This window comes from Prionailurus viverrinus, chromosome D2 (assembly GCF_022837055.1).
Source record: "Prionailurus viverrinus isolate Anna chromosome D2, UM_Priviv_1.0, whole genome shotgun sequence".
Classification (NCBI taxonomy): domain Eukaryota; kingdom Metazoa; phylum Chordata; class Mammalia; order Carnivora; family Felidae; genus Prionailurus; species Prionailurus viverrinus.
This window is the reverse complement of record NC_062571.1, coordinates 32127732-32148606: the sequence shown is the minus strand read 5'-3', so window position 1 is coordinate 32148606 and position 20875 is coordinate 32127732. Positions and strand designations below refer to the sequence as shown.

Genomic DNA, 20875 nt, shown 5'->3' with positions numbered 1-20875 from the left:
GAGACAGAGCCCGGGGAGGGTCTCGTGAGAAGACAAGGCCCGGGGGACCTTGCAGGGAGGCAGAGAACCCACCATCTCCCCGTGTCACCGCGTATCCTGCAAGTTCTCCATTTATCGAGAGAAAGTGCCGTCCGCAAGGGGCGCCCGGTCTGGGGGGCAGACGGGCCTTCTGCGGCAACCAGAGATCAACTCACCAGCACACCGAGGGCTCTGAAGCAGAGGTTGGAGAAAGGTGGCCTGAGGAAAACCAGCATCGCGCCAGCCAGGGCCAGGGAAGCAGGGAGTCCAGAAGCCCAGCTGCTGCCTCTGGGGGTCAAGGGACGAGAAGAGAAAAATACAAATACAAAAAGGACCATGCTTCCCTTCTGGTAGCCTGCAGCCTCCGTGGGCAGAGCCCACTATGCTGTAATTATAAGGAATAATTATTACTTCTGGAGCCAGACACAGCACTCAGTACCTGACATACGATCAGCAATCTGACAGGTAAGAATTATGCCCATTTTGCAGATGAGCGAATCTAAGTCTCAGAGAGGTAAAATGACTTTCCCAGATCTAAGCATTTACCCAGTTAGTAAACGGTGATGCTGGGGATCAGGTAAATCCCTAATTGGGGGAGGAAAGATGTTTTCCTCTAGGGAAACACTGCAGCGTGTTCTAAGAGGTCCTGGGGGGGACCAAGCATCCTCCACTACTTTGGTTATTTGATTTAAATTTGGCGGGGGGGGGGGGGGGGGCGATGCCTGGATGGCTCAGTCAGTTGAAAGTCCTACTGTTGATTTTGGCCGCGGTCCTGATCCCAGGGGCCTGGGACTGAGCCCCGCATCCGGCTCTGTGCGGAGCCCACAGCCTGCTTAAGATTTTCTTCTCCCTCTCCCTCTGCCCTTCTCCCCACTTTTAGTCCTTCTGTAAAGTTAAAAAAAATTTTTTTAATGTTTCTAAAAAATCATTGTTTTTTAACCGGGACAGGGTTTTGCACACAAGAAAATTCATTCTAAACTGCGTGACAAACGTGTGCAACCACCAACACATCAAGATCGAGAGCGTCTCTATCGCTCCAACAAGTTCCCTTGTGCCCCTTCCCAGCCCGCCTTCTCTGCCACCCCCAGCCCTGGCAACCAGTGATGTTTTCTGTCCTTATGGTCTTGTCTTTCCCAAACTATCCTATGAATGGAATCACCCAGCGTTCAGGCTTTTGAGTCTTTCACGAAGCACAACGCTTTTTAGTTCCAGCCAAAATGGTGCATGCATGTACACGTGAGGGGTTTACGCTTTTTTACTGCGCGGTGGCAATCTACCGCACGGACGCACCACAATTTACTTATCCAGTCCCTGTCGGTTACACATTCGGGTTGTTTCCAGTGGGAGTCTATTTCAAATAAAGTCACTGTGGACATTCGTGTCCAGGTCGTTTCGTGGGCAAATGTTTTCATTCCCTTCTTGTGGATGCAGAGGGGAGGCATCACTAGGTTGAGAAGCGTATGTTTCTTATCAAAATCTGCCCACATCGGGGCGCCTGGGTGGCTCAGTCGGTTAAGCGTCCGACTTCGGCTCGGGTCATGATCTCACGGTTCGTGGGTTCAAGCCCCGCATCGGGCTCTGTGCTGACAGCTGAGAGTCTAGAGCCTGCTTCGACTGAACCACCCAGGGGCCCCTCACTGTGCTCTTAATTTGCATTTCATTAAAGACTCACGATGGGGGGCACTCTCTTCATGTGTGTACGTGTCATTGTACGTCTCCTCTAGTAAAGTGCACAGATTTTATTGGGTGGTTTGAGAGTCTGTGAGGTCTTTCGGATACGGTTCAATTCCAGATAGATGATATGAGAAGATTTCCTCTCGTGTTCTCTCTTTCTTGCCACCGTCTTTTGAGGAATACTTCCTCGTTTTAGGATGCCTGGGTGGCTCAGTCGGCTACGAGTCTGGCTCTTGATTTCTGCTCAGGTCATGATCTCACAGTTTGTGAGATTGAGCCCCGTGTCGGGCTCTGCACTGACAGCACGGAGCCTGCTTGGGATTCTCTCTCTCCCTCCCTCTCTCTCTCTCTGCCCCACTCCTGCCCATGCCCTCGCTCTCAATAAACTTAAAAAAAATAAAAATAACAAAGTTCCTATTTTTGACCTGTCTAGTTTGTCCACCCCTTCTTTTTTTTTTTTTTTTTTTTTACATTTATTTATTTTTGACACAGAGAGAGGCAGAGCATGAACAGGGGAGGGGCAGAGAGAGAGGGAGACACAGAATCGGAAACAGGCTCCAGTCTCCGAGCCGTCAGCCCAGAGCCCGACGCGGGGCTCGAACTCACGGACCGTGAGATCATGACCTGAGCCGAAGTCGGACGCTCAACCGACCGAGTCACCCAGGCGCCCCGTCCACCCCTTCTTTTGTGGCGAGTGCTTTCTGTGCCATCTCTGACCCAAAGTCACAAAGGTATTTTTTGTTCATGTTTTCTTCTAGAAGTGTTATAATTTCAGTTCATACCTTTAAGTTGATGGCTGGGACTGAGTCCATCTTTGTATATGACGTGAGAGTTGGGGGTTTACTTTTGTCCATCCGGAGCCTCCCAATTTCTGGCATCATCTATTGAATCACCTCAGCACTACGGCCAGATGGGTCGATTTCTGGATTCTCCGTTGTGCCCCACTGTTACGTATGTTGATTCTTACACCAGGCGTACTGGCTTGATGACTGCTGGTTCTCACAGTAAGCCTGAAATCAGTGTATATTCTGCCACTCGGTGCCTTTTCAGAATTGTTTTGGCTGTTCTAAATCCTCTTTATGCCCATAAAGATTTTATAATGACTTCGTCAAATTCTAAAACAAACAAAAAACAGTCTGCTGGATTTTTGATTGGAATGCCATCGCGTTTTACAGATCACTGTGGGGAGAACTGACATCTTAACACGGAGTCTTGGGATTCATAAACAGTCTACCATTAGATACTCTTAGGGTTTTCTGCGGAGAGGTAGTTTGTGTCCCCGATGCGCTGTAAATGTGTATATTGCTTTCTTAATTTGCACTCTGCAACTTGGCTCGAGCCCCGAGGGGTGACCTCACGGGCCTACTGTCCTCCTCTAGATCTTTCTCGCATGCATCCAGCAGAGGCCTGTGGACAAGAGCTGATAAGTAAATACAGCCCCCCACCCCACCCCACCCCGCCTTGTGCCTGGGGTGCGTCATGATTCCAAACTGTCACGCTAACCTTTAAGGTTTTTTCAAACTTGGTATTTTCTCACCTGCTTACATGTGGACCACTTCGTCCCATGATCTGCCTAGGTGAGAATAGCCTATGGACCTTCTCTCCTGACATGCTTGTCACTCTTTGCAACTGAGTTTACCTGCTTGCCTGACCACCTCACCCCTCTGATAAGCTAAAAAAAAAAAACCAGTCCCACTTTGTAGACTACTAGGCTTTTTTCTTACAGTTTTCTGCAGTTTTCTACCTCCTAAGCAGGATGTGGGTAACGTTTAGTCAGGGCTGTGGCTTGGGCTTCCCAAGGCCCTGGTCAGCAGTCCCTGCAGGGTGAGAGGGTCACAGGGGGACTGGAGGGAGCAGGGGTAGGACTGCTCAGGTGGAGGTCTGGGGGCTTTTTCAGGAACCCAAACTCTGGCCCACTCCGGTGGCAGACCCAACAACTCATCTGGTCCCGCTAGCTGAGTGGGCCCCCTAGGCCCCCGCTCCAGGAATACCCCAGGGGCAATGTCGCCCCCGGGAGGCACCCACATCGTCGTCTCTTGCATTTTCTGATCATGTTGTTTCCAGAGGTAGGCACGGCAAACGCTTTCACTGCCGTTTTCCAGAGGGGCAGAGGGGGCCGTGCCCCTCAGAATCTCAGGGCCCAAAGGCTCCCCAGATCGGTGACGCCCCCATGCTAGACTCTGTGGGGCCGTAATGGTGGGTGGAGGGTCCTCGGGGCTGGTTTCTGGGTCCCTCTTCCTCGAGCACTGCAGGCCCGCTTTGAGATACCGCCCTTCGGCCTGGGAGGACTGATCACAGGTTCCCAATGGTGTGACATTTTAAATTACCTCTCCAGCCCCACAGCGCTGCTCCCAGACCCGGCGACGGCGCCTACACGAAGGGCTCCCGCGGTAGCCGGGCTCAGCGCAGCGACAGACTGGCGATGTCCCCCGTGGCGCAAGATAGGGGCACATCAGCACGCATGCCCAGGTGGTATCCCTGCCCCACGAAGTGTGCGCGGTCCTCCGTCAGAGCCAGGGGTGCTGGGGCTCTTAGAGGACCCCGCTCTGCCCACCGTACAAAAGGCACGCGCCTCCCACCCCACTCCCCCGCCCGCCCCGGGGCCCCAGGACCCTGCTCTTTGCAAGCCATCTGTACCTTGGCCTGCAGAATTCCCTGCCTGAGGTCACGAGTGCGACTTGAGGGCCCGTGCCAGCATCTCCCAGGTTGGCAGGGATGTCACTGTGTGTGCACCCCTGGGCTCCAGGGGTAGTTGCCCAGAATGGGTGGTTCCCAGGGGGAGGCTGTTGGCGGAGGGATATAAACGGAGTTTGGGTTTGAGGCTAGATGGTCCACACACAGGCATGTGAGGTCTGGAGCGGACCTCTGTGCCTCGTCCTGAGCCCCACGGCTGGCAGGGAAGGGCTTGGGGTACACTCCTTAAAAGCGTGCGGTGGTGGATTAGTGATGTCTGACACAAGCAAGGTGTGAAGCACGGATGGCTGGTTTTTTAAATGATTTTTTAATGTTTATTTTGAGAGAGAGAGCGTGCGCGCGCACGCACACACACGAGCAGGGGAGGGGCAGAGAGAGAGGGGGGAAGGGGAGAATCCCACACTGTCAGCACGGAGCCCAAATCAGGGCTTGAACTCACGAGCCGCGAGATCATAACCTGAGCCGACATCAAGAGTCGGAGGCCTAACCAACTGAGCCACCCAGGCGCCCCCACGGATGGGTGGCTTTAAGTTATTCCTGCTACGTGCCAGCCCTCCCTGCTCCCCCGGCGTCACGTCCCTTCCCCCGCCTACCCGGCCCTCTCATTCCGCCTGGACTTTCCAGGGAGAGTGCTCGCCCCCCCTCTAGGGAAGCCACCCCTTGCTGTCCCTATGCACACCCCAAAACTACCTCCCAGGCACCTCCACGCGGATGGTGACCTGCCCAAGGCCACAGAGCTACTCGAGGGCGGCACCCCCCCCCCCTCCCCGGCCCACGGTGCTTTCTGGCCTCTCTTCCCTGAGCTGGTGCTCCGAGGAGCCCAAGAGCGAGTGAGGCCGAGGCAGGGAGGCTGAGGGTCGAGCCTCTTCGGCTTTGCTCCCCCATCCATCCCCTACCCCCAGGCACCTTGCCCAGCAGAGTACATGAGAGGGAGGCTTCACCGTCCTTTTCCTCTAAAACAGAGACAACGAGAAAAACACAACACGCCACCTGGGGGTCCAAAACGAAACACCAAGGACAATGTTAATAAATACATAAACGTGTAAAGATCCGGATCTCAGAGGCACAACGCCGGCAGGCTGGGTCTCACAGGAATGATTTCAGTGTGTGCCCCAGCGGCCCAGGGAGGGGGTGGCAGCAGGTGGAGAGGACGGCTGGGGAGCCCCCTCCGGGCCTCTGTTCTCCAGGGGTTGTGGGGGTGGGGACCCACTGCTCCTAGGCCTCTAGCCTGGCTCAGAACAGCTGCTCTGCCCCCAGGAAGGCAGGCAGGCAAGCACCTCTGTCACCTGCTGAGGAGTCCGGGACACCCTCTGTGTGACTGGGAATGAGGACCCTTGGGAGAAATCCTGGCACCCCAAGGGGCTTCCTGGGAGCCAGGGGGTCTAGGGAAGTTACCTGCCTTTGGAGGTAACACGGAGGGTAGCTGAGGCCCCACAGCGCTGTGGGTCATGTCACCTCCCCCCCCCCCCTCCCCGCCAGGCATGGGGCAAAGGCTCACATCCTGCCCTGGGACTTGGGCCTGGGTGGACTGTGGTCCTCAGCCTTGGGACCTGACTGCACCCCGTTACCCTAGCACCACAAACTTCTGGCCCAGCCCCGGCCAGGTGGGAGAAGACCCCTGACTCCAGCAGGTGTGGTCTTTGGCAGCGAACGATGATGGATGGGGCACAACCTGAGAACTCACATCCCTGTGTCCCAGAGAGTCACCTTCCGGGCCGGGCTCCTTTCATGCTGCAAAGTGACGACCGAAGTTGACCTTCCTGGTGCAGCCAGGGGTCTAGCACCAGTTGTGAACGCCCCAGATGACGAGAACACGCATTCCAGACTGTCCGGGGCCCCCTTCTCTGGGCTGGACCGGGTGAGGTTGGGATGCACCGGAAGTAACAGGAGGTGCCATGTGCGTGGGGCAGAGGTGGTCACCAACACTGCCTTCCGGCCAGCAAGGGCGAGGTGGGTTCTGGCCTTGGCCTTGGCCTTGGCTGGAGGAGCTGTGTGGCGCTCTTGCTATGAAGAGCTGGGTCTGAGACGAACTCGCCTCCCACCCACCCCGGCCCTGCAGCCAGAGCGTCATGACCACACTCACCCCTCGCCCCCTTCTTCGTGGACTGCCCTGAGAGTGCTCCCCCCTCACCTTCCCTGGTCCCACTTTGCCTCTCTGGGGAGAGAGGCCAGATAGGACCTCCACAGTGGACCCCACAAGTTCTGGCAAAGGCAGGCAGCTGGAAGGATCCGGGGTGGGGGAGGAGGGGGTGCTAGCTGGCCCTCAGTCCTGCCAAGAGACAGACGGGGAGCCCCTGAGAGGTGCGACTGTCCCCCTGGCTGCTTGCTGAGGTATCTCCGGTTAGGGCTTCCCCTGATCTTTTTCCTCCTCACGCGCCCGCTTCACGGGCTCAAGTGTCACAGCCCCCAAACTAGAACAACAAGAAGGCAAATAATTTAGAAGGAAGTCTGTGTTTGCCGCTGCCCCCGCTGCGTGTCCTCTGAGCTGGCGGTCTCTGAGGCAGCACACAGTGTAAACTTGACTGGAGGGATAGGCGAGGCGGGGCTCATGTCCCCAGGGAGGTGGCGGGAAGGCTGGTGCCTGGGTGCTTCGGGTCTTCCCCGAGCCGCCCTTTTTCCTCGGAGACTGGCACAGGTGCCCTGGTCCAGCCCCAAGGCAGTCCCCGGGGGGTGCCAGGGGAGGTGCCCCCAGCTGCTCTGGGGCCCAGTGTCTGGGGAGTAAAGCGGTGCTGGGTCACCGGGGGGCTGGTGCCCAGAGGTCTCGGGAGTTGTGTGGGCTGGCCGTGCTGATGGGCATCTGACCCTGTTGTTCCCACAGTGGGCTCCACAGCATCTGGAGGGGACTTCGGACTCCCGGGAGTAGCGAATGGTGGCGGCGAGGCCAGGCCAGGGTCCGGGCTGGTGTCGGGGCCCAGGGCCGTCTTGGAACAGGACTCACAGCACAGCCGGTGGTAGCCGGGGATGGAGCAGTAGCGATCGAGTGCTTCCGTCTGGCAGAAGATGGACTGGTCCCCCACGCAGGGCTCCGCTGCACGCATATGGCACAAGGACCACTGCCGGGAGGACGCCTCCATCTCCCACTCGGCCCCCCCCAACCGCCGGCCTCCAGCTCCCGCCCTCGCTGGACCCGCTCTAAAGCTTTGCCCTGGAGGGCGCCAAGGGCCTGCCTGAAGGGAGAGACTGGCCAGAGTAAGAGCCCTTATTTTACGGAAGAGGAACTGAAATCCCCTAGAGCCGTGGTTCTCAAAAAGGGTCTCCACACATGAAGCATCGGCATCGTCTGGAAGCTGGTGAGCAATGCCAATGCTCAGGCCCCATCCAGACCTACCGAGTCAGAAGTTCTGGGCGTGGGGCTTAGTTCTGCGTTTCAACAAAACCTTCAAGTGACTCCAATGCGTGGACCAATCTGAGAACCACGGGCCTGCATCAGTAGTCGTCAGATGTGGCTGCTAAGTGGAATCCCCCAGGGGCTTTCCAAATAGGCACTGCGCACCTCCCGCGCCCGGGGAGACTGGACGGCCAGCGTGGCCTGGGCGCTGGGTGGTTCTGACCTGCAGCAAAGCTTGGAAGCCCTGCTCTCAATGAAGTAGGAATCCTGGTCCCCTCCCAATCCACCCAAAGGAACTGATCCACTCGGGCCAGGGCCAGGCAAATGCCCAGGTAACCCACACTTGGGACAAGCCGAGGCAACATCCTGCCACCCGTCAACACACATTTGGAACACTAAGCCCTCCACCGATAAATCTGGAATCAAGCAGATCTGGGTTCCAACTGAGGCTCCACCACTGAAAAAGTGTGAGCCCTTGGGCAAGCCACTGAAGCTCTCCAACCCTCAGTCTCCTCCCCTATAAAATGGGGATAATGCTAGACACTTACCAATGAACAATAACATTATGATTATAAATAACATTTATAAAGTTCCTGGCATATAGGGGTGCCCACTATGTAACTTTCATTTGCTTTGGTTCAGATATCTAAAAATCGTTTTGTGTTTCTGTGATAATTCCAGGTAGGTCTCTCCAGACAATGTGAAGGCAGGAACTTTGCTTTCTGCTAATTTTCTGTGTGTGTGTGTGTGTGTGTGTGTTTAGGGACGGGGCAGAGGGTTGGGGGCTGGTTTAGGGCAACAGGAAAATTAGGGAAAAAAAAAAAAAGGAAAGCCAGTGGCCTCTAGATGGCGCCAGAATTCTAGGACCAGAATCAGAGCCGACCCTTTGCTCCTGGACAGAAAAGGGAAGGAAATCTGGCACTTGTGCAGCCTGGGTCTCAGAACCTGGGCGGAGCAGCAGCCAGGCTGGAGCCAGAAGATCCTCTGTGGACATCGAGTGAGATGATGAGCTGAGCTCAGAGAGGTTTAGGGATCTGCACATGGTCATATGGCCAGTTGGTCCTCCAGCTAGAATTTATAGTCTGTGATTTTTCTGCTACTTGTCTTGTCAGACCCTGGTCCTTGAGAAGATGAAGTAGGAAAAGAGAGAGAGAAAGAATCTAGGAAGGAAGTATATGGCCTGGTATATAGCAGATACTCAGTTAACGTTAATGGATGGATGGATAGGTAGATGGATGGATGGATACATGGATGATGGATGACGGATGATGGATGGATGGATGGATGAATGGATGGGTAGATGGATGGATGGATGCATACATAGGTGACGGATGATGGATGATGGATGGATGGATGGATGAATGGATGGGTAGATGGATGGATGGATGCATACATAGGTGATGGATGATGGATGATGGATGGATGGATGGATAGATAGGTAGATGGATGGATGGATGGATGATGGATGACAGATGATGGATGATGGATGGGTAGATGGATGGATGGATGGATGGGTACATGGATGACAGATGATGGATGATGGATGGATGGATGGATGGGTAGATGGATGGATGGATGGGTAGATGGATGGATGGATGCATACATAGATGACGGATGATGGATGATGGATGGATGGATAGATAGGTAGATGGATGGATGGATGGATGGATGGATGGATGATGGATGACAGATGATGGATGATGGATGGATGGATGGATGGGTAGATGGATGGATGGATGGATACATGGATGACAGATGATGGATGATGGATGGATGGATGGATGGATGGATGGGTAGATGGATGGATGGATGGGTAGATGGATGGATGGATGCATACATAGATGACGGATGATGGATGATGGATGGATGGATGGATAGATAGGTAGATGGATGGATGGATACATGGATGACAGATGACGGATGATGGATGGATGGATGGATGGGTAGATGGATGGATGGATGCATACATGGATGACGGATGATGGATGGATGGATGGATGGATGGAGAGATGGGTAGATGGATGGATAGATGGGAGGATGGACTAACTGGCTCCTGATCATGAGGCAGAGAGAAAGTACTACCACCATTTTTGTTATCTGACAGCTAGGCAGGAGTGCGTGCATTATCTCATTTAATTCAACAACCCTACGAAGACAGCTCAGATCTACAATTGCTTATCCCAAAACCTTGAAACCAGATATGACTGATAATTCAGAACTTCTGAGGTTAGAAAAGTAATATTCATATCATAGAACATCTGTCATAGGGAGTGGGATATCCCCTTAAACTACAGCAATGTTTCTGTAGCAAAAGAATAATTGATCTCTTGTTGGGTCAGGCCAGGCTCTGCTGCGAAATGAGTCTGCACCGAATTTAGGGCACCACTTGCAGCTTTCAACATTTTGGAATCGCAGGTAAGGGACTGTGGACCCATATGGGTAGCACCCCCCAGCCCACAGCTGAGGGATCTGAGGCTCCAGGAGCCTGAGGTCACATGGACAGCCTGGAAACCGGGGCTGTTCCACTGCATGGCCTGTGCTTGCGACATGGCGACCACTGGAAGGTTTGGGCTGGGGGTTGGGTCCAGATAGATCCACACTTACTTGATAATATCTTGTTCATGGGATGTAGGGGCCCAGACTGTGGCACCCACTGTCCTTCTGGGGTCACAAGTTCCCGAATGTCAGCTCTCGCTGTAGAGTTCTGGAGATTGCCTGTGAGTGGAGACAAGCAGTTCTAGCCCTGGGGATTTCTAGGGGGCAAGGATGCAAGCTGGGCTGGGCTTCAGGTCTAGGCCGGAGGAGCTGGGCCTGCCCCCCTCCCCCATCCTATCCAGCTCACCTCCACAGCGGGGAAGGCTGCAGACCTGGACAGTGTCCGGCTTCTCCCCCTCACACTGCCCAAGACTGTTGGCGTTGGTCCGGCACACGACCTGCCGCTGCTGGATGCCCTCCCCGCAGGTGGCGGAGCACTGTCGCGGGAAGGCCGGGGCCCGGTCAAGCCACAGTGGCCAGGGAGGGGTAGGTGGAGAGACGAGAGGAAGGGAGCAGTGAGCTCCAGAGTCTAGCCAATGCCCAGGACGGAAAGGTACAGAGGAGGGCCCCGCGTTTCTACTGACCAGAGGGATGGATATGCAAGGACCGCTCCAAGTAGCCTCAGGAGGACAGAACACCAGCTGTCCGTATTCCTGTGCCAGGCGAATGGCCGAACCTTCCTGTCACCTACGTGGTTAACCCTGCTTCAGGAGGGGACCTCCAGAACCCCATTCCAGCACTTTCGCCTGTGTCTACCATGTCCGGCCTGTGCCTGGGTCCTTAAATATTTTGTGGATCATTCTGGCAAACTTCCCTATTGTGATCCACCAGCCTGAGGGACCTGAAGTAGGTCCCCTTACTTGATGATATCTTAATAATGGGATGTAAGGGGGGGCGCCTGGGTGGCTCAGTCGGTTGGTCGTCCGTCTTCAGTTCAGGTCATGATCTCACGGTCAGTGAGTTCAAGCCCCGTGTGGGCTCTGTGCTGACAGCTCAGAGCCTGGAACCTGCTTTGGATTCTGTGTCTCCCTCTCTCTCTGCCCCTCCCTCCTCACACTCTGTCTCTCTCTCTCGCTCTCAAAAATAAATAAACATTTAAAAAAATTTTTTTTTAAATAATGGGATGTAAGGACCCAGATTGTGACACTTGCTAAACTGAGAGACCTGGGTGACAGGGTTGCTATGAACCCCTTTAGCTCTGACATTCGGTGACTTTGTGCCTCAACATACCAAAACTCAGCTGGCAGGGGCATGTTCACAAGTGTCTTCTGGGGCACCTGGGTGGCTCAGTCGGTTAAGCGTCTGACGCTTGATTTCGGCTCAGGTCACACATGATCTCACGGTTCATGGGTTTGAGCCCCGTGTCGGGCACCCCGCTGACAGCATGGAAACTGCTGCTTAGGATTTTCTCTCTCTCCCTTTCTCTCTGCCCCTCCCCAGCTCATGCACTCTCTCTCTCTCAAAATAAATAAGTAAACTTTAAAAAAAAGTGTCTCCTGGGGTGCCTGAGTGGCTCAGTCAGTTAAGCATCTGACTTCGGCTCAGGTCATGATCTCAAGGTTCGTGGGTTCAAGCCCCGCGTGGGCTCTGTGCTGACAGCTCAGAGCCTGGAACCTGCTTCAGATTCTCTCTCTCTCTCTCTCTCTGTCTCTCTGTGCCCCCCCCCATTCACACTCTGTCTCTCAAAAAAAAATGAATAAAACATAAAAAAAAAAGGCATCTTCTTCCCCAAAAGGGAAAGGTGTGGGCACAAAGGAGCCGGAGGCAAACAGTTTGCAGGGCCTGCTGCGCACGTCACCCCCAGGCCTCGCCTCCTCTGAGGGACGGGGGCTGGTGGCGGGGGCTCCCCAAAAGCAAGGCTGCACCGTGTGACCAGGCCACAGGACGGGGAAGAGGCCACAGAAATGTACTTCTCCTGCTGGGCCCGAGGGGGACACGAGCGTTAAGGGCCACACAAACCGTGGGATAGGATGGCTCCTCCCCCAAGGATGAATAATGCCAACAGCTCCTGAACGCTCTGTCGGTCTCACAGGGGCAACAGTCTTCCACCACCTGTCACCTCACTGCCAGTGTTACCTAAGGGCCCTTTGTGGGCCAGCAGTCTTCTGTTTTATATTCAAACAAATAAAGCTGTGTGTTGAGGAGAAGAAAACAAAATCTGCCTACATTGTGCGGGGATTTGGGGTATTTAAAAATACTCTTCCTTATGCAATATTCTAAGCATCCAGAAAAGTATGAGGAAGCCTGGTCACGAAAGCCTGTTCACATACCGCCAGCAGCTTGAATATATCAGCATTCTGGCAGATTTTCAAATACTGTGTTGTGCCTCTTTAAACTTTATGTGCATGGTATCTCATTGGAAGTGATCTGCCTTCATATTTCAGTTCTTTTTCTTACCTATTCCTCTGAGGTTTATCCACATTGGTAAGTATACTTCAAGCTTTTATTGTATGACCAGACCATGATTTTTTTTGACATTTTTAAAATATTTACTTATTTTTGAGAGAGACAGAGACAGAGACAGAGACAGGGAGAGTAGGGGAGGGGCAGAAAGAGAAGGAGACACAGAATCCAAAGCAGCTCCAGGCTCTGAGCTGTCAGCACAGAGCCCCATGCGGGGCTCGAACTCATGAACCGTGAGATCATGACCTGAGCCGAAGTCGGACGCTTAACCAACTGAGCCACCCAGGCACCCAGACCATGATTTTTTTGGTCCAATCTCCTAGAGATGGACATTTAGGGTATTTGCTGATATTCCGCTATTACAATTAAGCATTGTTGTATTTACCTTTGTGACCAGAGGTTTTAAAAATTATGGTAAAAAAAAAAAATATATATATATATATATATATCATAACACTATTTTAACCATTTTTTAAACTTTTTTTTTATTTTTATTTTTGAGACAGAGAGAGACGGAGCGTGAACAGGGGAGGGGCAGAGAGAGAGGGAGACACAGAATCTGAAACAGGCTCCAGGCTCTGAGCTGTCAGCCCAGAGCCTGACGCGGGGCTCGAACTCACAGACCATGAGATCATGACCTGAGCCGAAGTCGGACGCTAAACCGACTGAGCCACCCAGGCGCCCCTATTTTAACCATTTTTAAGTGCATGGTTCAGTGACATTAAGTACATTCACAATGTTGTACAACCATCACCACCTCCACGTCCAAAACTTTCTCCTTCTTCCTAAGCTGAAACCCTGTCCCCATTAAACACGGACTCCCCATGCCCTCTCCTCCAGCCCCAAGCACCCACCACCCTTCTTTCTGTCTCTATAAACCTGACCACTCTTGGTAAGTGGAATCATACAGCATTTATCATTTTGTGTCTGGCTGATTTCACTTAGCATAATGCCTTCAAGGGTCACAGCAAATGAATTTTGTATTAAAAAAAATTTTTAGGGGCGCCTGGGTGGCTCAGTCGGTTAAGCGTCTGACTCTGGCCCAGGTCATGATCTCACGGTTTGTGGGTTCGAGCCCCGCAACAGGCTCTGTGCTGACAGCGCAGAGCCTGGAGCCTGTCTCAGATTCTGTGTCTCCCTCTCTCTGCCCCTCCTCCACTCGCACTCTGTGTCCCTCTGTCTCAAAAATAAACATTAAAAAAATTTTTTTAATTGTTTTAATGTTTATTTATTTTTGAGAGAGAGAGAGAGAGAGAGAGAGAGAGAGAGAGAGAGCAGGGGAGGGGCAGAGAGAGAGGGAGACACAGAATCCAAAGCAGGTTCCAGGCTCTGAGCTGTCAGCCCAGAGCCCGACGCGGGGCTTGAACCCACAAACCTTGAGATCATGACCTGAGCCAAAGTTGGACGCTTAACCGACTGAGCCACCCAGGCACCCTTCAAATGAATTTTTTAGAGAAAACTCAAGACAAAAATTTCCCTGTGGCCACTTCGAGGGCCTAGGCAGGAGCACTTGGACTGGCTATTCCACAGCCTTCTTATTATCTCCTCTTTCCTACCCTGGCTTCCCAGCAGTGAACTTTCTACAGAGCTGCTAGGTGACCTTTAAACCTGGAATCAGGGCTTGGAGCATCTGCATTAAAACCCTTCAACAGCTTCTCACTGCTCGTAGAATACATTCTTTTTCAAGTTTGTCTTTATTTATTTCGAGAGAGCACAAGCAGAGGAGGGGCAGAGAGAGACAGACAGAATCCTGAGCAGGCTCCCTGCTGTCAGCACAGAGCGACGCAGGGCTCAAACTCACTGTGAGATCATGACCTGAGCCGAAATCAAGACTCAGATGCTTAACTGACTGAGCCACCTAGAAGCCCCACTTGGAATACATTCTAACTTTTCACAAAGCTCTGCAGGACTGATCCCTGCCTGCCTCTCTGTCATCCTGTCCCTTCCATTCAGCTCCAGTCCCACTCTCCTTTGGTTTCTGGAACACGGCAAGGGTCTTCCTGGGGCTCAGCCTTCAAGTCTCAACACAAACGTCACCTCCTCAGGGAGGTCCTCCCGGATACTTTACCCCCATTTACTTCCGCACAGCTCCAACCGCCATCTGTAAATGCTTCTGTTACTGGTTTAGGTCTCTCTCATTGGACTGTAAGTTACATGAGGACAAGTCGGTGATGGATTCCAGGCATTCCTAGCACAGCGTGCCTGGCACGTAGTTGGCATTTGGTAAATGTTTCTTGAATGCAAGAAAGTGCTTCAGTTTGCTCACCTGTATCACGGGGGTCTTAACCCATGCCTCCTAGTTCTGACCCAGTTCTAGGTCAGAGCACATAGTGAATGAATATAAAGGCCTAGCCCAGGCCCATGGCCCAGCACACATAGGAGCTCTTGCACTCAGTTTTGAGAAAATTCAGATCAGATCAGATCAGAGGTGGGGAGGGAAATTCAGGCGGAGACTCTCTGCCACCAGGGAGCACCACATCTCTTAGTAGCTCCCTACCCCGACCCACCTTTCCCCGGACTCCCCAGAGAAGGTGGCCACTGGCTCAGCCCCTCCCACCCTCTGAGAACAACTCACCTGGGACCAGGCTCCCGTGCGCCACTGGGCTGGGCAGGGCACGCGGAGGCAGGGCCGCCGGGCCTCGGGCCGATCCCCAGGGCAGGCCTTGGCCGGCATGGCCTTGTGGGTCCCGTTGGAGAGGGGCAGCAGGCACTGAACCCCCCGGGTCTGCACCCCCAGCTTCCCACAGCTCCGGCTGCAGGCACCCCACTCTTCCATGACCCACCTAGAGACAGACAAAGCAAAAGGTGAAGGAGAGGCGGGACTATGGGGACGCTTCCTCCCAGGGTCTCTCCCACCCCCTGAATCGCTGCGGGCAGGAGCTGGCAAGTGGGTCTGAGCTTCAGAATGCTGGGAGCCAAGACAACCGTCCACGGGCTCTGCAGCTGCCATAAGGGGGGGTCACCTATGATCTCCTCTGCTTCCTCATCTGAAAAATGCACGGGTATGATGCACCTTTACATCTGGCACCCTGCATGTCCGCAGGCAAGTTATGAACATCAGAATTCTTTTCAGCACTTCGTAAATATCGGAGTGTGGGCAGGTACTGTCCTAGGTGCTGAGATACAGCACGAGATTCATGGCTGGTAGAGTTGAACCCCCGCCCCTGGGGCTCTTGGGACAGTTAAAGGACGTGTCTACTTAAAAGCACTTGGCAGAGTGCATGCATGCAGTAGGCATGTAATAAAGACAGGCAGGCACTGTCACTATCGCTGTCAGCACCTGCAGAGTTTTGGTGCCGATCCGCTAAGCTGGTGGTCTCCCACCGTCTTTTGGCCACGGAGCAGCTTCCAAGAGCACCGTAAGCAGATACCACTGGATGAATTAGACAAAGACGAAAATGGCTCTGGTGGGGTGGCGGGAGGGGCGGCCACAACCCACTCCCCTCTCAGGTTCCTGAGACATCTTGTAGCGAATGAGGGCTCTTTCGGCCAACCCCTTCCTTTAAAAGACAAAAAAGGCCCCAAACTTCGTTTGGCATTTTACGGATGAGAAGCTGGGGGCGGGGGGGCGGGCGGTGACGTGCCCAGGACTACAGCCGAGTCAGCGCCGCGTGCTCTGTGGCCACAGATGTTGGCGGAGACAGTGGCCGGCATGCCGTGTGAAGGGGGAGCGTGGAGCACTGAGGGGCAGGGGATCCCGCCTGGGCCAGGCACGGAGAGGCCGCGGTGGACTCTGCACTGATCCCCAGCTCCTGTCCTGGCCCTGAGGTCCCCCCAGCCTCAGGGAGCAGAGCTGCCGTGAATCAGCCAGGCCGAGTTAGACGGCTCGGACCCCAGAAGATTCCTGGGGAGGCAGGAAAGTGCACTGGGCGCTCTGCCTGGGGCCGGAGAGGCGCTGGGGCCATCTCTGTGATGGGCTCAAGGCCACACCTCGACTTCCCAAAAAGTCATAGCTCTTCTCCTCCACGAAGCCCCCTCCAAATAAGCCCAAGAACATGATCTTGTGCCCAAATGAGCCTGTCTGCTCAGGTCAGGGAACCCACTCAGGGGCTAGACTATGGGTGGGGGCCGCCAGACAGCATCCTGGCCTATGCCCCGGCATCTAGAAGCACTGAGATCGACTTCACCTCAACGTCCCCTCGGATCATCGAGGGAAAGCTGTGTCCCCAAAGTGGGCCTCTGTTTCCCCATCTGTAAAAGAATGCTAGAAGGGGCAGAACGAAGGAAGCACTGTCCTTCTTCTGGGAGCGGAAGTTAATCCGCAAACCCCACAGGGGGACAGACGGGGGCGGATGCGGCCAGACCAGCAAGGAGGGCAGCACTGGCCACGGACGGAGTCCAGTGTGTGGGCTGCTCTGCTCAGGGAGTCCCGGGTGCAGGGGCCGTGACCCTGGACACTCAGGGCCAGAGGAAGCAGCCCCTCCTCCCCGGCCCAGGGCTACGAGAGAGTCAGTGACGCCCATGGGAAGGGGTCAGGCTCCTGGCCGTCCCCGGACACTCACGCAGGCTGGGCACACGGGTGCTGGTTGCAGCGCCGGCGGATGGGCTTGGGCCTCTTCCTGTGGTCACACAGGTGCCGCTGGACCATGTGGTGGTCTCGCCGGCGCCGGCAGCCGTATTTGGTGAACTGGATCCCTGGGGGGAGGACAGGCTGACTTGGGCCAGGTCCCGCCAGGCCCCCGCCGCTCCGCTGGGTCTCAGGGACGGCACGCTCTGGAGGGCCCGTGCCTCCCCCGTGCCTTTGCACCCCTCTTGCCCAAGTCTCTTTCTGAAGAAGCCTTCCTTGGCCGGCCCATCTCATGTGTCCCTGATGTCGTGCCAGCGGTGCAGGGGCTGGGGTGGGGGAGGCGCCTGGCTCTGCACGGCTGCCTCCCTGCATAGCGGGGGAGCCCTTACAGGGTGCAGACCTTGCCCCGGTGCTGCTCCCCCACTCCCAGCCCCATCCCCAAGGCTCTGGCCAGGCAGGTGCCACACCCGAGAGATCTTTAAGGGGAAACGGAGGCACGAGCTACGGACACATCAGGTGGAGATAGTGTTGGCCCCCAGCCACTCCTACTCCTCCCCTGCAAAGCCCTGGGCTGCCCCACGAGGCAGCCAGATGGCTGGGCAGGCCCGTACCTCCTCCGCAGGCCTTGGTGCAGGGGGCCCAGCTCTTGAGCGCCCACTCGTAGGTGTCCGTCTCCTCCAGGAGCACGTTGTTGCTCCCAATAAGGGGCAGCAAGTCTTCATGGATGATGTACTTGTAGGCCAGGCTGCTGCGGGGGCCACCCTCAGCTGGGGGGAGCACCTGAGGGGAGACAGAGCAGGTGGCACAGGACTGGAGAGCAGAGAAGCAGGGCCAGCATCGGGGGGGGGACAGGGAGGAGGGGGTCAAAGGAAAGGATGTGGGGTCAGCACCGAGCACAGCCTGGGAGACCATTCAGACCAGCAGCCACGCAGCAAACTCAGGCTAAGCAGCAGGAACAGCCTGCGTGCTCACCTGGGATCATTTTCCTCCCAGACATAAGTCCTCACGAGGACAGGGACCGTGTCTGCTGGTCTGTCTTGCTTACCAGGGCATCTGCACTACCTGACTCTGGTATGGCCAGGTCTATAGGACTCTGATCAGATATAAGACGGTCTGTAAGCCTCTGATCAGATATATGGTTGCAAACACCTTCTCCCATTCTGCTCAGCTTGTCTTCTCACTGTCTTCACGATGTCTTTCCAATGTACAAAGGTCCTCAATTTCCATGAAGACCAGTTTACCTATTTTTCTTTTGTTGCTCATGCTTCTGGTATCATAAGATGCAAGGTCAGGAGATTCCGCCCTCTATTTTCTCTAAGAGTTCTATGGTTTTAGCTCTCTTACTTGGATATTTGATCTAGTTTGAGCTTGTTGTATACGGAGTGAGGTAGGGGTTCAACTTCATCCTTTTACATGTGGCTATCCAGTTGTCCCAGCACCATTAGGTGAAGAGATTATTCTTTGCCCATTGAATGGGTCTTGGTACCCTCAATCATTGGCATAGGTGTATGGGTGGCCAGTAAGTATAAGGTGAATAGAAAATACATGCAGAGTGAAATAATACACTGACACCAATAGGCTTCAGACCCTGCCCTCTAGGACCTCCCCGACTAGTGACGGTCGCACCAGGAAAGAAGCCTGTCCAAGCTCTCCCTGGCATGAATCAGCCAGTGTCAGGGCACCACAGACAAAGCCCCTCCTGGTCTGAGCTCCTGCATTAATAATCCCTGCTCCATAAGCCCCGGTCTATGGCCTAGGAAGAGGGGGTGTGGGAAGAGGTGGACCCCAGCAAGGTCAGTGACCGCATCCCCCTCTCCGGAGGCTGGCAGCGTGAGCTGGCACCCCCCAGTCACTTGCGGGCAATGCCATAATGCAAGCGGACATTGGATGACACCAGGGCAACAGGGGGAACCAACGCAGGTGCCTCCTCTCATTCCCAGGCCCTGTTTCTGACGCTGCGTGACTCCCTCTCATAGCAAGACAACTGTTTCTTTCTCCCTCCTCATGTGCGTCCTGCCAGCCTTTGTGCACAGAGGGCATCTAGGCCTTGGCCTTGGCCAGGCTGCTAAAGACACTGCAACACTGCTTCCGACGGGGCTGCGCTGGCTCAACAGTGAAGACTGGGGAGACTGGGCTGGGGCAGCAAGGGGGTGGGCAGGGGCCACCGTACAGGGTGGGGGCTCACCAGGACGGCGATGGCTTCGGGCAGGGGCCCACTGGTCTTGAGGCTTTCCTTGGCGTCCTCCACCACATACTCCCACTCCAGGCCCATTGCAGTAAAGGTCCGGCTCATTGCTTCCTTGCCCTTGGGGTTGAGGATGAAGCTGCCTGTGACCTGGTTCTTCACCGCTGGCCATGGGGAGAGGGTCACACAGATTTCTATTCCCCTCCACAGGAACACTAGCCAGACCTCCTCTGGGGCTTCGAGACCTTCCTAGTGGATCCCCTGGGGCTCCCTATGACCTGTCACCCCTTTCCACCAGAACCTTCCTCAGTCAGATGAGTCACTGCACCGGCTGCACGCAGCACCCCTGCCTCTAGACCCTGGCATACCCATTCCTCCCACCGTCTTCCCTTCTTCCTGTCTGACCAATCTTCACCCCTATGGAAGGCTCAGCACAATGTTCCCCTCCTCCAGCAAGGCTTTTCTTTAAAAAAAAAAAAAAAGTAAGTTTTCCTTTTATGTATGTATTTTTTTTTTTATTTTTAAGAGAGAAAGGGAGAAAGCGGGGTAGGGGCAGAGAGAAAGGGAGACAGAGAATCCCAAGCAGGCTCCATGCTGTCAGCACAGAGCCCGATGCGGGGCTCGAACCCACGAGAGATCACGAGCTGAGCCGAAACCAAGAGTCAGACGCTTAATCAACTAAGCCACCCAGGCGCCCCCAGGAAGCCTTCTTTGATTGCCCAGTCCTCGGGGACTTGCCCTCCCTTCTACAGCAGAGCACGAGGCTAAAAACACAGGCCCTGGCACCAGATTGATCTGGGGAAGTTACTTAGCCGCGCTGGGCTGCCTCAGTTTCGCCATCTGTAAAATGGGAATGCTAATCATCCGTAGCTCATAGGGCTGCGGCCGCATGAAGATAATCGCAGTACCCCCCTCCCACCTATCCACTATGGGGTCCTTGGGACAATTAAAGGAGTCCATAGATGTAAAGAACTAGGCAGAGTGCGTGGCATGCAGCTGGCATTCAATAAATGGGAGGCACTATGACTGCCATCAGAACAGGGCCCGAGTGTTAGCACTGGTGCCTGCCTCCCCCACAGCCTGTCAGTGTATCTCCTCCGTCTTGGTGTCCTTGGGGCCTGGCACAGAGCGAGTCTTAGAAACACCTGTAAATGTCCACCCCTCAAAGTCCCGCTGAGTGGGTAACCCGTAACTTGTTATCGAAAGGTGTCGGGTGGCAGCTGGGTGGGAGGTGTGCAGGTGCAGACGGCCTGGCAGAGGCCCCTGCGTCACAGCCTTGGCCGCCCTGGAGCAGGCTGGTGAAGGGCTGCCGCCTCGGACCCGAGCCCCTCAGCCCAGGCGGGGGAGCAAAGGCTCTGGAGCCCTGGGGTGTCCCCACCTGGTGCCGACAAAAACCATCCAGGGTAATGACGAGACCATAAGAGCCAACGATCCAGAGCACTCACCATGCACCGGTCACTCTGGCGCCCGCCTCGGCGGAATCCTCACACACATCCCAAGGTTGGTGCTATTGTTGCCCCAGATGGGGACC

At 54.8% G+C, this 20875-nt stretch overlaps 1 protein-coding gene across 9 annotated transcripts in view; it reads right to left on the bottom strand.

Moving 5' to 3' along the window:
• Positions 1 to 4778: 4778 nt before the first annotated feature.
• The window catches only part of ADAMTS14 (ADAM metallopeptidase with thrombospondin type 1 motif 14), a 115615-nt gene continuing 99518 nt past the window's right edge, over positions 4779 to 20875 (bottom strand). For 8 of the 9 annotated variants that reach the window (XM_047825603.1, XM_047825609.1, XM_047825611.1 and 5 more), the window contains 7 exons: positions 19345 to 19508; positions 17771 to 17939; positions 17155 to 17287; positions 15228 to 15435; positions 10557 to 10686; positions 10319 to 10429; positions 4779 to 7414 (listed from right to left, as the gene is read on the bottom strand). In XM_047825603.1, coding sequence (XP_047681559.1) covers positions 6933 to 7414; positions 10319 to 10429; positions 10557 to 10686; positions 15228 to 15435; positions 17155 to 17287; positions 17771 to 17939; positions 19345 to 19508 — 1397 coding nt within the window. In that variant the 3' untranslated portion in view covers positions 4779 to 6932. Of the gene's footprint in view, positions 7415 to 10318; positions 10430 to 10556; positions 10687 to 10833; positions 10937 to 15227; positions 15436 to 17154; positions 17288 to 17770; positions 17940 to 19344; positions 19509 to 20875 lie in introns of those variants that run through there. The other variant, XM_047825612.1, reaches the window with a different exon arrangement.